The 17,472-nt window shown below is 47.1% G+C and overlaps 1 protein-coding gene across 1 annotated transcript in view; it reads right to left on the minus strand.

The window, feature by feature from the left end:
• LOC126539837 (monocarboxylate transporter 13-like) overlaps nt 1–16,673 on the minus strand; it is a 465,405-nt gene extending 448,732 nt beyond the window's left edge. Inside the window, exon 1 of the mRNA XM_072286220.1 lies at nt 16,439–16,673. Within this exon, the coding sequence (XP_072142321.1) occupies nt 16,439–16,673 (235 nt within the window). The remainder of the gene's footprint in view (nt 1–16,438) is intronic.
• Between the last annotated feature and the right edge of the window lie 799 nt (nt 16,674–17,472).

Here is a 17,472-nt window from a genome sequence, read left to right on the forward strand (position 1 = left end):
GTGAAGGCGCGTCGCTTGTTGCCATTTGGCATTCTCAGATCAAAGTGGCAAAAGTGTTTACGTCACATCAGAGAAACTTCTGAAAAAATAATTAGAAAAAGAAGAAAGGAAACGAGAAAGAAAGCATGGTGCGACGAAGCCCGGATTGCAGCTTCGCAGGCTTACACGCTACCCCAACGCCACGTTTTGTTCCCTATTGCGCTTTTTCAAGATATAAATACATGAGCACAGAGCAACAAACATTGAAAAGATGCTGAAAAGCCACAATTTCAGCTATGAAAACTACTAAGTAAGTAATCGTGGATGCCAAGTCATCAAGCACAAATATCCTTTCGGGCGGCTAACTTTGCTGCCGGGACATATCTGTAATATGTATCACACTTTCTACAAAATAATGCCTTGCTGACGTTGGATGTACACAGCGGACCGATTCCTTAACAGTACGGCGCGTCTGTCGGCTGGCCAACCGGGCTGCGCCTTCTAACGGTGCGAAGCGACGAGATCCGCAAGAGCAGCGCCTGCGCACCAAGTTAGCTCGAAGCCCGAGTTTCGTCTGCTAGGCTCTGCCTGCCAGCACGACACTGCACCTGCATTGATTCAATTGGCGCACGCTTGCCGGCTGATTGGAGATAACATGAGTGCTTGCGTCCTTTTTGAGGCTTGCGTCCTTTGGCTTGCGTCCTTTGAGGCTCCTTTTTGAGGCTAACATGAGGCTTGCGTCCTTTTTAGAGCCAAGCTCTTAAAGGGACACTAAAGGTTACAATGAAGTCAAGTTAAAGTGATAAAGCAATGCTCTAGAACGTCTAAGGCGTCAATATAACCGCGAACAGAGCTTTAGTAACCGAGAAATTGAGATAAATGCATGACACGATTTGAGACCCCCCAGGGACATTCCGGTACTAGCCCGATGACGAAAGCACTCCTCGTCATAATTTATGTCACTAGTACTCCACTACTCAAATCAAAAATATTTCATTGGCTTATAAGACGGAATAAAATGGTACTTGTCTACTTGTGTTCGATTCTAAGAAAAAATAAAATTTTGATGTTACTCTGCAGTAGTATGGGTGGTCGAAAGGTTTTGTTTTCGCTCGACTTTGCGCTCGACTATGCGCCGCGTGCGCTTTGGAGTTTCAGTTGCTTCGTTATTGCTTCGTGCTGCGCTGGTTCTGCTGGCTTGCGAAACTTGAATTTGGAAGAAGCAGCGAGAATGCCACGTCCATGTGATGTCATGGGATGCGCGAACGGTCCGCGGAACATGGCTAAGGGTAGCTGCAGCGGCGAATCCAACGTTACTTGTCACTGTGTGCCAACGAGTAAACTTCTCCGTTCGAACTGGTTAAGTGCCGTACCTCTGCCACAGCGCGTTGGCAAAGAGCCGCAAAATCGCATAGTGTGCTCACTGCACTTTCGTCGAGAGGATTACGAGTTCAACGCCGACTTACTGAAGTCGTATGGAGTGACTTTCAAAGCAATGCTTTACCGTTCCGCTGTTCAGTCGGTCTTGCCTACATTCTCCGAACCGCAAGAACAACTGCGGCATTTGGTTTTCACAAAGAAAAGCTGCAAATGTGCGAATATGTACAGCCATGACATGCAGTTGCCGTCGTAGTAGTACGCAACGACGCCGGCAGCGCGAGCCCTCAGCAGCAGGTCACGTTCATCAGTGCTTATATCGCCGAAGTCGAGCCCAGCGTCGCGAGTCAAGATGTCGTTATCAGGGTCGTCCATTGCAACGAGCGTCAAAGTTGGCGTCATAAAATAAAGAACCTGTTGATTGTCCCGCGCTTTCCCTGCCGCTAGCCACCATAGTTCCGCTTTCGAGCTGCTGTCGGCTCTGTGTCTTGGCTCTGTTTCTGGCCGCGCGTTTGCGTTTTGCGGAGAAAAGCCGTAGCGCCATCTGCTGGCGCTGGTTTACTCAACGACGGCGCAACGTCCTTATGAGACCATGTCGTCACCACTCCTCGATCGGAGGGCGGGCGATTCGAACTGCGCTAGAGGTACGCGGACGCTTCAGAACGCATTTTCTCTCAAAATAAGTCTCTTCTTAGCATAAAACAATCATTTCTAGGTTTGTGGGATGGTATTTCAAAAGTCCACCTTTGCTTAATATTCACTTTTAGTGTCCCTTTAGGCGCTCGTTCCTTCGTTGAGCGTCGCCGTGCTTCGGCGGCGTCGGCGCAACCGAGCAAATGAATCGCGGTGAAGGAGGAAAGAGTACACGCGGAGCGCAGCGGAAGATGAAAGATAGCATGTCGATAGGGCCGCCTCACGGTTCTCAAACCATGTCCACTCATAGTCCTCGATGGCAAAGTAGGCGTTGCGTAGCTTGCACTCTGAAGTCCAGCCATTGTATTCTGCGACACGCTCAAAGTGATCGAGCCAGTCCTCCACATCCTCGAAGGTGTCCCCATGGAAGGACGTGGGGATTCGCTGCTGGTTAAGTACGACCTCGGTCGGTGCGGTTGAGGAAAAAGACGGAACTGAGGTACTCATCCTTATGATTCGGTTGGGTGGAGGCTCATGCTCAGGTGGCAGTCCTTGAAGTCGACGACTTGTCCGTACGTGCACTGGAGTCAGCTCGACCGGACTTCATAATAGGCTTGTAGACGGTGTTCGATTTGGGAGTGGTATCATGTACCCAGACCCTCTACCAGAAAAATGTACCGTAGGTTTGAGACGGAGTGCTACAAAAGAGACGTTTTTCTTTAATGGTGGGCTAGATGAAGGGCGTGCAGCTTACGCACTTAATCGTCTTTCACGGCGCCGACTTTGCGCGCGCCGTTCTGCGGTGCGGGAGCCCCACATCTTTGTGTCAATATGTTTCATCCCGCTTAGATCATCCATGCAAAGTTCGTGTTCTACAGTGCCGTACAACATCCTGCAGGACCTAATTCATTCCGAAAACATCGTTGGAATGGAACCAGCTACCACGGGATATTGCACTTTCAAAAGACTTTGATGAATTTAAGAAGAAATTGTCAACACACTATTGCTTGCTATAGCTTTGGTTCCATTTCCTTTTTCCTCGAAATCATGCGCATTGTTATATGTTTTTGCTGCAGATTTGCCGTGTTCATATCGGTACTAAGAGTGGCGTTTTGCACTTTGCATCACTTTTCTTGGTGTATTTTAGCGTTTCTTAGTATTTGTATCATTTTCAGCTCACTTCAGGTTCCGGGTTGTGAATTACGCACTTCCATGCATATATATCAACCTTTCTTGATATATGTTCGACATTTGGCCTCACCCAGTTTGTTAAAGAACCTACCCGTGTCACTGCAATTTCTGCCAACATTCTTGACCTCGTCTTCACCACATCCCCTGATTCAATTTCATCATTATCAATTATACCTGGTTTAAGCGATCATTGCGTGATTCATTTTGTAATCCCCTTACGCTCGCCACAGCGTCTGAAACACCGTAAGAAAATTCATGACTACACTCGAGCAGATTTTTCCTCTATGAATAAAGAATTACAAAGTTTTGCCGATTTCTTTTTTCATCAGTTCTGGGAACGAACTACTGCAGAAAACTGGCTCCTTTTCAAAAACAAGGTTCAAACGCTAGCTGAAAAATATGTTCCGACTCGCCTATTATCTCCATGCAATCGGGCTTCTTGGTTTAACTTGCGTTTAAAACAGCTTCTTAACAAGAAAAAACGCATTTTTCGACGCTTCAAGCTATCTGCGGAAACCAAAGCAAACGCTGCCTACGTAGATATCGCATCTGAATATAAAATGCCCATTCGCTCAGCCAAGAATTACATTTTTTTCTGAAACACTATCTCATCTGCTCACAACTAATCCTAAGAAGTTTTGGAACATTATTAACGTACGCAAACCCACAGAAATCATTCTGAAAACTGACGATGGATTTCCTGTCCCCCGTGAGCTTTGCTGAACGGTTTTTAACAACACATTCTCGCTATCTTTTTCTGACGCTCTTAGACACTTCACCATCCGCACGTGCCTTTACGTACCCTGAGATGGAGCCGATTTAGATCGATTTAGATGGCATATACAATTTGATTAAGAAAGCTAAACTTTCTTCATCGGCAGGTGTTGATACCATAAATTACAAATTCCTTAAGAGTACTGTAGCGTATTCATCTGCTTTCTTGTCATATATTTTTACGCAGTCTTTGCAGAGTTCAACACTTCCGGACGACTGGATGACGGCGAAGGTGATTCCAGTCCACAAATCCAGTGATACACATAACCCCTGAAACTACCGGCCGATCTCCTTAACTTCTATTCCATGCCAATTATTAGAGCACATAATCTTACTGCAACCTGATTAGTTTTCTCGAGTCTAATAATTTTTTACGTCACAGCAGCATGGTTTTCGCAAAAATTATTCTTGTGAGACTCCAATATTAACCTTTACTAACGATTTGTCTTCCGCTTTAGATCGCATATCATATTGAGCGCAAATAAAGACGGGGACAGAGGGAGAGAACACAAACAGCACGGGGCTTTAGATCGAGCTTCAATTATTGACTGCATATTCCTTGACTTCGCGAAAGCTTTCGATGCCATCTCACATCGACTACTATTACTGAAACTTAGCACACTCCATCTTGATTGTTACTTGCTTAAGTGGATTGACTCTTTCTTGCAGAATAGAACACTGTACGTTTCTGTTAATGATCATGACTCTAAATTGTGCAATGTAACATCCGGTGTTCCTCAGGGGTCAGTCCTAGGGCCTCTGCTTTTTCTAATTTATAATAATGACCTGCCTGATTCGGTTACTTCTAACATAAGGCTCTTTGCTGATGACTGCGTTCTGTACCACGTAATTTCTAATGAGTCTGACCTCTCCGTTCTTCAATCTGGCTTAAATAAAATTTCTTCTTGGTGTGAAGCATGGCTTATGAAACTAAACATTAACAAATGTAAAGCAATGAGGGTGTCTCGAAAGATTAACCAGTCCATTTCTCAGGGCTATGATCTTAACGGTTGCCCTCTTCAGTTCGTTGACAGCTACAAGTATGTAGGCGTCCATATCACTAATAATCTATCATGGCAGAAGCATATCCACCATGTTATTACCAAAGCTAACAGTTCCCTTGGTTTGTTAAGGCGGAATTTCCGCCTCGCTCCCGTTCCGCTGAAACTACTACTATATATAAAACACTCGTGAGTTCTAAACTTGAGTACGCTTCATCGATATGGGACCCGTACACTAGCTCGTTAACACAGTCCATAAACTCGGTTCAGAACCACTGAGTTAGGTTTATCCTCTCTAATTACTATCGCTTAGCCAGCGTTTCTCGCATTAAGCAACTGCTTGAACTACCTCTCCTTTCTACTAGACGTGGAATTTCCCGCTTATGCCTGTTTCACAAAATATACTACACCAATACTGAGCTAAAAATGGCACTTTTTTCGCCAACGAGCCATTTGTCATTCCGTATTGATCATCGAATGAAGGTTGGGGTGCCTCAGTGTAAAAGCAATGTCTACCTCGAAGCATTCATTCTGAAAACAAGTCAAGACTGGAATCGCCTTCCCGCATCCATCGTCACTATCACAGACCATGATGTGTTCAAGTCGGCTATCTGTGACCATGTGCTGCCTCACTAGCTATTTTTTTTCTTTTTCTATTGCCACTCCTATCTGTAATGCCTGTACGGCCTTGAGAGTAAATAAATGAAATGAAATGAAATATATATATATATACATATGCGTTGTTTCCTTTTGTAACCAATTTATTGAATAGTGTGCACAACTCCCCTCAATAATGCACTGTGGGACATGAGGGTATCTGAAAAAAAAATACAAAAAATTTTCTGATATGGATGAGATAGTTCAAGTGGCTGAGGAGTTCTATAGAGATTTATACAATACCAGTGGCACCCATGACCATAATCGGGGAGAATAGTCTAGAGGACTTTGAAATCCAACCAGTAATGCCGGCAAAAGTAAAGAAAGCCTTGGAAGCTATGCAAAGGGGGAAGGCAGCTGGGGAGGATCACGTAACGGCAGATTTGTTGAAGGATGGTGGGCAGATTGTTGTAGAAAAACTGGCCATCCTGTATACGCAATGCCTCATGACTTCGAGCGTACCAGAATCTTAGAAAAATGCTAACATAATCCTGATCCATAAGAAAGGGGACGCCAAAGACTTGAAAAAGTATAGACCGATCAGCTTACTATTCGTTGCATAGAAAGTATTTACTAAGGTAATCGCAAAAAGAATTAGGAACACATTAGACTTCTGTGAAGTAAAGGACTAAGCAGGATTCTGTAAAGCCTACTCAACAATACACCATAGTCACATTATCAAACAGTTGATAGAGAAATGCGCGGAAGATAACCAACCCTTATATATAGCTTTCATTGATTACAAGAAAGCGTTTGAATCAGTCGGAACCTCAGCATTCATGGAGGCATTACGGAATCAGGGTGTAGACGAGCCGTATATTAAAATACTGAAAGATATCTATAGCGGCTCTACAGCAACCGTAGTCCTCCATAAAGAAAGCAACAAAATCCCAAAAAAGAAAGGCGTCAGGCAAGGAGATATGACCTCTCCAATGCTATTCACAGCATGTTTACAGGAAGTATTCAGAAACCTGGATTAGGAAGAATTCGCGATAAGAGTTATTAGAGAATACCTTAGTAACTTGCGATTCGCTGATGATATTGCCTTGCTTAGTAACTCAGTGGACCAACTGCAATGCATGCTCACTGACCTGGAGAGGCAAAGCAGAAGGGTGGGTCTGTAATTTAATCTGCAGAAAACTAAAGTAATGTTTAAGAGCCTCGGAAGAGAACAGCAGTTTACAATAGGTAGCGAGGCAGTGTAAGTAGTAAGGGAATACATATACTTAAGACAGGTAGTGACCGGGGATCCGGACCATGAGAATGAAATAATCAGAAGAACAAGAATGGGCTGGGGTGCGTATGGCAGGCATTCTCAGATCATGAACAGCAGGTTTCCATTAACCTTCAAGAGAAAAGTGTATAACAGCTGTCTTACCAGTGCTCACGTACGGGGCAGAAACCTGGAGGCTTATGAAAACGGTTCTACTTAAATTGAGGAAGACGCAACTAACTATGGAAAGATGAATAATGGGTGTAACGTTAAGGCATAAGAGCAGATTGGGTGAGGGAACAAACTCGAGGTAATGATATCTCAGTAGAAATCAAGAAAAATAAATGGGCAGGACCTGTAATGAGGAGGGAAGATATCCGATGGTCATTAAGGGTTATGGACTGGGTTCCAAGGGAAGAGAAGCGTAGCAGGTTCCGGCAGAATATTAGGTGGGCGGATGAGATTAAGAAGTTTGCAGGGACAACATGACCACAATTAGTACATGACATGGGTAGTTGGAGAACTATGGGAGAGGCATTTGCCCTGCAGCGGGCGTAACCAGGCTGCTGCTGCTGATAATGATGATGATGATGACGACGACGATCAAAGTGATGATAACGACGATGAAAGAAGGCAGATAGGCAAAGCCCCTTCAGCAATGCTGCCAGCTTCAAAAGGCCCACTTTGCACATCCTGAATGCTTCCTTCTTAGACTTTGCTGTGTCCAAGCATTCTACTGTTCAGAAGTTCTCACTGAGAGCACATTGAAACCTCTCTTCCTAGTTGGTCTGGAGGCTCGCGGTGCTCATGAAGCGACACCATGGGACAAGCAAGGTGACTGGTGCCTCCAAGCTGTTGTTCGTTTATCAAACTTTTCTTTTAGTAATAACCATCAGACCAGCAACCAACAAGCTCAAGTTCGGCACTCGCGTGTTTACTGTGGTGGAACCATTATAAAAAGCGCAAAAACATAAAACTGAAAGGAAAGGATAAACACCCTTTACCACTTAGTATTGCTGCAACCAACCCCCCTGTTTTATGTTGTCTGGTCGTGCTACAATTCTGTTTTTTTTTTGTATAGATAGGCATGAACTTCTCCTGTGTGCAGCTTACTGCAGAGAGTATAGGTGATCTTCTTAATCAGTGTCCGATTTTTATATACACTATGCGCTGGCTCAAATAGGCTCGAAACACTGCAATGGAAGCTTCTAGAAGAAAAGGTGGCTCGAAGAATAAGAAAAGAGGTGTGCTGCAACCATTTTGGCAAAATCTTTTCCCCTTAATAAATATTGTTCTTCCGTATCAACTTCAGCCCTCCAGTTTAGAGTAAAGCACCAATTCCCAAAGAGCATGTGCAGTCCAGCCAAAAGCGTGGGCATGAATCTGCATTGTGCTCCTGACTTGAAGGTGAATAACGCGTTTATAATGGCGAATGTGCTTTAGTAAGCTTCCCTGCAATATGAATTTGTAATGTGCAAGGAATTGTCAATGAAGCTTACTACGACCACAGATGCACTTGCAACTTATATCACAATTGACATTAATGAGCGCAATTAATTAATTATGGGGTTTTACGTGCCAAAACCACTTTCTGATTATGAGGCACGCCGTAGTGAAGGACTCCGGAAATTTCGACCACCTGGGGTTCTTTAACGTGCACCTAAATCTAAGTACACGGGTGTTTTCGCATTTCACCCCCATCGAAATGCGGCCGCCGTGGCCGGGATTCGATCCCGCGACCTCATGCTCAGCAGCCTAACACCATAGCCACTGAGCAACCACGGCGAGTAATAATGAGCGCAATGTAAACATATGTACCTTTGCCACTCTTAATATGCTTTAATGCACGAAGTTTATTTGTACCCCTGTATTGCGGTGTAGCAAGCTACAATAGAGACAACGTTGCATAATTGGGCTTTTTGTTCAGATTACCTTTTTTCGCACTACATGAATGTATCGCGCTGAAGCCTAATCAATGTACTGCGGTGAAGTATACTAAAAGTGCAAAGAGGCTACTGTCACTGGACATAATAATAGTTCTCTAATTATACACTCGCGCACCCGCCCCCCTCTCAGGTCACCTAATTGAACACACTATGCTGGGTGATAGTGGCCTCCTTTCATATTTAGTATGCTTCACCGCGTAACAAAAATGTTTTGCGGTGAAGCAGTACATTTGCATTGAGTGAATAAACAAATGGTTTTTACAACACTACAAAAATAAATGCGCGCCATGCATCAGTCTACCACACGGCTGAGCGTCGCAACAAACGGTAGCTGAGTCACACAGGCCGTGTAGCCGTTACCATTCGTAAAGGGTAATAATTATGGGTAATTCAAAATTTCAGACACACAAAAAATATGTTTATATGTTTAAGTTCGTACTCCTTGCGCAATAAGCCTGCCACAACTTCCATAATAAAAAGTAAATTACTACACACAAACGTAAAGAACACAGACATATAGCACGGAAAAGGTGAACATGCTGTGTGTTAGCATCGTAAACTTCATACTAGGCAAGGAGCACACCAGAATCCCTTGGCAGACGCTAATGAGGCCAAACCTGGAGCACATGTCTGTGAACGTGCAAATGGAGCCCCTAAGCCACTCTGCTCCTCCATCACCCCAACTGCACGGCTTCACCATTCGTTTCAAGCACAGCACACCAAACACACATTCAGCGCTGAACAGTGGGCGGTCGACGCAGTCGCATTTAAATGATTTCTAGGGAGCCGCCCATCCCTCGTTGTCCGATAAGCAAAGTCGGACACGGCGATGCCATACCGGGGTTCGCAGAACTTCGCTGCCGAGGCGCTAGGCCACTTCGACATTTCAATTGTCACCACCGCCGAGTTCTTAAGGAAGTATGGGTCACACAACGCAGATTCTGTACTGCCAGAGCTCACCGAGGCCGAAGATGCACGGCCGCGCCACTACTACGCGCGGCTTTCAGCCAAGTAACACAGATCCTACAACCTACACACAAGCAACGCAAGCACAATGACATAACCAACGTTGAACATGGTTAAACAATGCGCGGTCTGCGCGGGGCAGAGAACGATCACGCCGACGACAAACACGCCACGGCGTTGCTCGGCGCCACCATCATGCCTTCTCAAAAATCCCTAAATGACCCTGTTCCTAGCACCTAGGATAAGGTCACGTGAGGGATTTTTGTACGACCTTTAGACGCACGCCGCCGAGCTCCGGCGTTGCCGCGGCTTGGCGCATGCTTGCTCCGCCGCTGGCTCGCCACCTGACCGCCTGACTCGCCGCGCACCTGTTTAAGAGGAGCGGTGCGCTCGCCTAGTCACTGCGAGCTTGGCCATGGATTAGAGCGATGAGCTTGAGGGCTTCGCGGGAGCGGAAGGCTTTGAGCCGTCATCGCCAAGCGGTGTCTGACCATCCTGCGGAAAACCCCCGGCGGGCTGCTTCAGTCGAGAGGGTCCGGAATGCACAGGATTCGCACCATCGAGATCAATGTGGCGACCGCATGAGTGCCCTCTCCGTTTGTGCTTCGACACTGCACATGTGCGCAGCGTCTATTTGCTTCTCTAGCACTTGTGCTTTCCTGGTGACACAACAGGCGTTGCACTGTCGAAGAATCCGTGTCTACCCAAGCCTACTCACAGTCATGTTCATCCACTGACCTAGGCACAGCCGTCAGACCTGGCCTAACGATAATTGTATTCCGAAGTATATAGTCAAGTGTTCGACGAAAACTCGTCTGGTGAGGAAACATACTGGTGCCGAAAAAATGTGCACTCGCCAAGAATAGAAGAAAACTACAGAACACGACTTTTCGGGCCCCGTACGGGTCCCTTGATCACAATGAAGATATAAGCATGGGTGCGCGGCCATTTATGGGTGAGGTGGCGCAGCGTATGGGTGTATATCTCGGTACGATTACCCCGCGTCCTGTTTATCATGTGTCCAGTTGATTGAGTGTAGTATGATTCTAAAAGCAAATGGGCAGATAAGTGTTTCTCTTTTGCGATAACGGCTGCTAAGTCCCAGTCATGGCTGTATCAGGTTAGTTCGCAATGCTCCGCCAGGGCGTTCGCGCCTGTGCGGCACTTAGCGACGTCATTCCTGTGTTGTTTCAAGCGGCGTTTGAAATTGCCGCTCACGCCGATGTATTAGACGTCAAACTCCTTGTATGCTATATGCTATCTGCTAGATCACTCCCGGGTTGTTCGCGTGCTACAAAATGTCTTTTGCGCGAACCAGCTGTTGGCCATGTTCTCGGGAAGGCATGTGGCCGATTTGCCTACAGTAGCTGTTACAAATTCTTGAAAGGGCTTCGCTTGTTCCCACTGAGTAAGGTACCGCCGCGCTTCACTGTTTATTTCGCCGTTCCAAGGCCAAGCTTCGCTTATTTGCGTTTCTGCGTTCTGAGTAGTTCTAGAGGGTAACCATTATTTAACAGGTCCCTTTTCACAACCTGTAGCTCTTGTATACGTTTCTTGGGGCTGGAACAGATGCTGAATTCCTGGGAAAAGAGTGCTGCTGCGACGGATCGCTTTTGTCCAGTTGGGTGCGACCACTCGAAGCTCACGTACTTTCCCGTGTGAGTTGGCTTTATGTACGCACTAGTTGTGAAGCCGCTTGAATTCCTCTCTAGGAGGACATGCAGGAAGGACATGCGCCCATTGGTTTCATTTTCAGGCGTGAGCTACATGCTCGGCTTGAAGGAATTTAGGTGCTGGAGAAAATTTTTTGCGGTCCGGCGAACGATAATACAGAAGTAGTCGCCCATGCACCTTACAAAGAGCTTTGTGTGCGTCCCAAATGAAGACAAGGCGGCACTGTCCAGATCCTCCTGAGCAATGTTGGCTCAAACGATGGACACAGAAGCTCCCATCGCTGGGCCGAACACGTGCGTGTAATACTCCTTGTTAAATACGAAGTACGTATTCTCAAGGCAAAAATTTGGAAGGCGGCAAACGTTGTGGGTTTTGAGTGGCGTGCGTTCCCGAAAAGAAGAGTCAGCTTCGAGAAGTTTCCTGCAGCACTAAAGCGCATAGTCAATAGGAACGCATGTAAATATTGACTTTACGTCAATGGAGATCATGACCATCGTCGGCAACGCAGGCGCCTCTTATTTGCTCAATGAAACGAGCGGAGCGTCGAAAGTCGGCGTGAGTGCTGCAAGCGGCCTAAGAATACGGTGCAGGTGGCCGGACAGTTCGCACAGCGCCAAGCATGTGTAGTCCACAATTTTTCGTATCGGAACGTCAGGTTTGTGAATTTTCGGCAGTCCGTACAGGTCGGGAGCCAATCCATTGTGGCAGAGTAACTTGCAGTAGAGATTCTTCTTTTTGGAGCGGGGGGGGGGGGGGCGAACTTGAAAACTGCAGTAAGCGGCTTCTGGTGCTCCGCTTCCACCTTCTTCGTGAGATCCCTAGCCAGCTTGGCATAGGTCGACGTGTCCTGGAGCACCCCATTTATCTTCTTGACGCAGTCCACATAGTCCAAAGCCAAAGTAGCATTTCCCTTGTCCGTGGTGAGGATGACTATGTCCTCGTTTTCTATTTAACGTTTCAACGCGCTTGTTTCTACTGCCGGCAGCGTCGTAGGATTTCCCTCGCATCCTTCGAGATGACCCCAATTGCACGCAAGCGAACTCCTTCCCGTAGACTGGGCTCAGCAGGTCGTACCGATTGTTCCGTAGCGCAAGTCAGCTGGCTGACATTTGGTCGTGTGCCGATGTTGTACTTAAGGCCGCAGCTGAGCAGTGCATGCTCTGCCGGGTCAATAGTGTACGAAGTTCTGAAAGCGTAGTGTGCCCGAAGTACCGGCATTTCTTCATAAAAGAAGGGAGAACTTGCAATCTGGCACCCTGATCCTTCTTTTTCCTCGTGGCAGCGGCAGTACTGTTGGCGTGAAGCAGAACACTGTAGAATTCTATTGGTAGTTGGTTTTCGAATCGACGTTGAGCGAAGAAGATCTCGTCCTCCAGACGTTTGATTGTTGCCTTTGTTTCGAGGAAGCGGGCCTGTAGAAGGGGTTCCTCGGCTTTGTCAATAGTCCGGTTCCACATGGCAGTCTTGACAAAGACCGTTAGCCGCAGGGACCTCGGAATGAGTGCATGCATCTTTAAGCACGTGTTAAACTGTACGTGACGCTGTAAAGAGGCATGTCTCGTTTTCGAACTGACGAAATGACGGATTTGCGTTATGGCAGCAGCCACATGCTTCTCTCCAAGACTAACATAGCCAAGTGTTCGACGAAAACTCGTCTGGCGAGGAAACATACTGGTGCCAAAAAACGTGCACTCATCAAGAATAAGATAAAATAAAGGACATGAGGTAATGAACACGAAGCATGACGTGTCGTGTATCAGCGAGAGCGGGAATTTGAAACAGCGCTTCAAACAACACCTCAATGCCGTCGCCAAGTGCCACACAGCCACGAACGCCCAGGCGGAACATGGCGAACTAACCGGACACATCATGGACTGGGACTCGGCAGCCATCATCGCAAAAGAGAAACACTTATATGCCCGCTTGCTTTTAGAATTATACAACATTTAATCAACTAGACGCGCGATAAACAGGACGAGAGATAATCATCCCGAGATATACACCCGTACGCTGCGACACCTCACCCATTAACTGCCGCGCGGCCTCACATATATCTTCATTGTGATCAAGGGACCCGTACGGGGTCCGAAACTTCATGTTCTTTATTTTTCTTTCATTCTTGGCGAGTGCACATTTTTTGGCACCTATACCCAAGTACAGTAATTCCCTCAGCTAAATCAAAACTTAACCAAGTGAAACGAATGTATAACCAGGCTAAACCAAGCTTTAACTCTGCATATCCATGGTTAGGTGAGCTAAGCCGCAGCCATTTTCTTTCAAGAAATGCGTGCTTAATTAAGCGGAAACAAACGTCGATTCCTTTCTACGCATAGATTTTTCTACCTCATAAAATAATTCAGCTCAATATAAAAAATACTGATGGTGCCCCTTAGTGTGTCCTAATCTGAACACACCCAATAGTGGAAGTGGGCGCGTTGGCGAGCCTTCGAATATCTCGCACGAGGAAGAAATGACGTGAATTACCAGTTATTAGTGTGTAGCTGAACAACTCAACCGCCGAAGGAAATTTTTGTGTCGTAGGCGTGGCGAGCGAAAAACTCCCCATACGCAGGCCGATGCCGGAGGTAGTGCAATGCCGGGCTGACCAACGGCGGAGGTGAAGCAGGTGTTAAGCACTCCTCATGCGGGCGCCGATACCAAAGGTAGTGCATTACCAGCCCGACCTGCAGCGGAGGGGAAGCAAGCGTTAAGCACTCCCCATTCGTGGGCCGATCCCGAAGGTAATGCAATGCCGGACGAAGCCGCGGCGGAGGTGAAGCAGGCGTTAAGTACTCCCCATACGTGGGCCGATCCCGAAGTTGGAGAAATGCCGGGCCGACCCACGGTGGAGGCGAAGCAGGCGTTAAGCACTCCTCAGACGTGGGCCGATCCCGAGGAAGTGCAATGCCGGGCCGAGCCGCAGTGGAAGTGAAGCAGACACTAAGCAATCCCCATATGTGGGCCGATCCCGAAGTTGGTGAAATACCGGCCCAACCCGCAGCGGAGATGAAACAGGCCTTAGCACTCCCCATACGTGGGCCGATCCCGAAGGTAGCGCCATACTTGCCCGACCCACGGCGGAGGTGAAGCAGGCGTCAGGGCCTGTTTACGCTCGAGCCGCCCATCATCGCAAGCTGCACCGCACGCTTGCGGTCGCGTGGAAAATTGCACATGCAGAACACCTCTGGACAAATTTCTGTTTACAATGTGTAGTTTACACTGTGTACACAGTGTGAACGGAAATTTGTGCACAAGTGGTCGATATGTGCAATTTTTCGCGCGACCGCATGCTTGCGGTGCGGCTTGCGGCGATGGGCAGCTCGAGCGTAAACAGGCCCTCAAGCACCCCCCACACGTGGGCCTACCCGAAGGTAATGCCATACCGGTCCGACCCACGGCGGAGGTGAAGCAGGCGTTAAGCACTCCTCATACGTGGGCCGATCCCGAATATAGTGCAATGCCAGGCGGACCAGCGGCAGAAGTGAACCAGACGTTAAGCACTCCCCATACGTGGGCCGATCCCGAAGATAATGCAATTCCGGGCCCACCCATGGCGGAGGTGAAGCAGGCGTTGAGCACTCCCCATACGTTAGCCGATCCTGTAGATTATGCAATGCCGGACCGACCCGCGGCGTAGGTGAAGCAGGCATTAGGCACTCCCTATACATGGGCCGATCCTAAGATAGTGCAATGTAAGGCCAATGCGCCGTGGAGGTGAAGCAGGCGTTGTGCATTCCGCGTACGTTGGCCGATCTCGAAGATAGTGCCATGCCGGGCCGACCCGCGGCGCAGGTGCAGTTCACCATTTAGGGGCCCTGATACACAGATCTGCTGATCATCCTTCACAGAGTGGAAGGGCATTCAGTATTTCTTTTCGTAGTCCTACACGTGTCCCTGATGCGCAGTTGGAGCTACCACTTTTCAGCTTGCGCAGGTAAGCTTGACGGGTGATCATGGCATCCTTTAGCATACAAAGTTAAGTTTTGTGTCTGGCTACGTTACGGCCGCAATGCTACCTTTTTAGTTGGTGGTCATGTTTTGTTGTTCGTTTCCATTCTGTCTTCTTATCTAGATGTCTATTGTTTTTCTAAGATGGATGCGTGCGAACTCCTTCAAATTCTGCCGCTCTAATGACTTGCCCTCAATTGGCAATCTGAGATGCTAAATGAAAGGGGCTCGCATATAATCCTTGCGGCTAGAATCGTGACTTTTTCAGTTTTTGCCTCATGAGGTCTTCACCCTTAACGACGCCAATTCTCATCTTCCCTCTCATGAGGATGAAAATGCCGTTGTGAAGGCAGTTTCATATCTTACACATGAGACATTCGGGGAGGTACCACTGGCGAAAGTATGCGATTGTAAGGAGTGAATCGGCGATGACTGAACTGTCGATTGCCATTCACTATCAGCTTGAAAATAGGCCACCCTGCACAACAAGATAAAAATAAACACTGACTAAATCAGGCCCCGTATGGCCGTATCGAATTCATGCGCTGAAGAATGGCCACGGAGGGTGCTTTAGTCGTATAGTACTACAGGTAGTATAAGGTACCGCGTTTTCCAGCCTGCTGCAATGAATCGTAGTAAGTTTCATGAGTATAACGAGCTACGTACCAAAAAAAAACATGAAGTGCGTCATCCTCAGCTAACATTTTTGAATAAGTATAGCAAACAAATGTTGTTTTACAAAACTGTTATTATCTACTCGCTAAGCTGAAGCGTTGTGCGCTGCCCCCTGTTTAGTATACAGACACGACACATACTATCTGTGCTTCGTTAACTAGGCTAGCTCAGTTCCTTCGATGTACGAAGCACGGAATACCTGAACATCTTGGTTTATGGCTTATTCCACCAAGCTCATGCACTGCTCGAAAGCGTCCAGAAAGCCACGGCGGTTAAACTGGCTAGCAGCTATCTTTACGCAAGAAAGGTGGCATTAACGTCAAAATAAGTTTGTCAGAGCAGAATGGTGTCGCACTGCAGTTCTCATTTTTTCCTGCTCATTGGCATTTGAGGTGCGTGCTTACTTGAGATGAGGTAGCAACCGAAAGTGATGGAAGATATCCACGAGGTGGCAGCATGGCCCTCGCCGAAGTAGGTGAGGAACTCGTCGAAAAAGATGCCCGATGAGTAGACTATGCCGTCTATGACCAGGTGGCAGACGAAGCCCGCCAGCACTGCCACCCAGCCCCAGCCGCCATCAGGTGGGGCCGGTGCAGCCTCGATGATCAACGTCCTCTGCAACATGCTCGTCGTGTCCATTCCGATGTGCTGCAGGGAGGTAACCACCATAATTGTCGCACGCAGCTATGGTTAGGCTGAAATTATAATAACAGGGGTAGAGTGACTGGACGAGAAAAATCAATACACAAACAGCCCTACTTTGAACTACAAATTCCATAACTTCGATGGCTCTATCAGAAAAAGAGACTTGGTTTCTACAATGATTTAATGAATCAATCATTAAGTCATGTTATTTCAGTATCCAATACGCTTGGGGGGCACCGACAAAAAGCCATCAGACTTGACAGGTTCTGTAACTGTGGGAAAACGAGGGGCATGGTAACTTTAACAGAATAAATCAGAGAGCGGAGAAGTGTATTATTGTAACTTCATAAATCAGTTACTGAGCAATACCAGTCAAAATATAATACATGATAACAATTCATTGTGAAAAAACGCTTGTGCACAGAAACAGGTTGATATAAGTCCATAAATACTACATAAATTTGCACATAGTCTCGTTACCGCTATAGGTTCTTTGCCTAGCAAGCTGTGATTACGTTGTTCGACAGCTTTCAGTTCCTTGATATGAGCCTATCATTGTTCACATTTTAAAAGCAAAGCTGTTTTATTTCGCGAGCACCGCCGGGTTTCGTGAGCGTGCTTGCGGTCTGCCTGTTACCTTGCCGAGTAGGCTAACTAATCACAATGGAGCACGTGTGCTGCTGCGTTCTTTGCAGCACCACCAGATGGCGGTCGCCTTTGCGCATCCGCGGTTGCAAGAAAGTAAACGCTTCGAAAAGCATTGCGCATGTATGTACATGCTGCCTCATAAACC

Source organism: Dermacentor andersoni, chromosome 2 (assembly GCF_023375885.2).
Source record: "Dermacentor andersoni chromosome 2, qqDerAnde1_hic_scaffold, whole genome shotgun sequence".
NCBI classification, from domain to species: Eukaryota; Metazoa; Arthropoda; class Arachnida; order Ixodida; family Ixodidae; genus Dermacentor; species Dermacentor andersoni.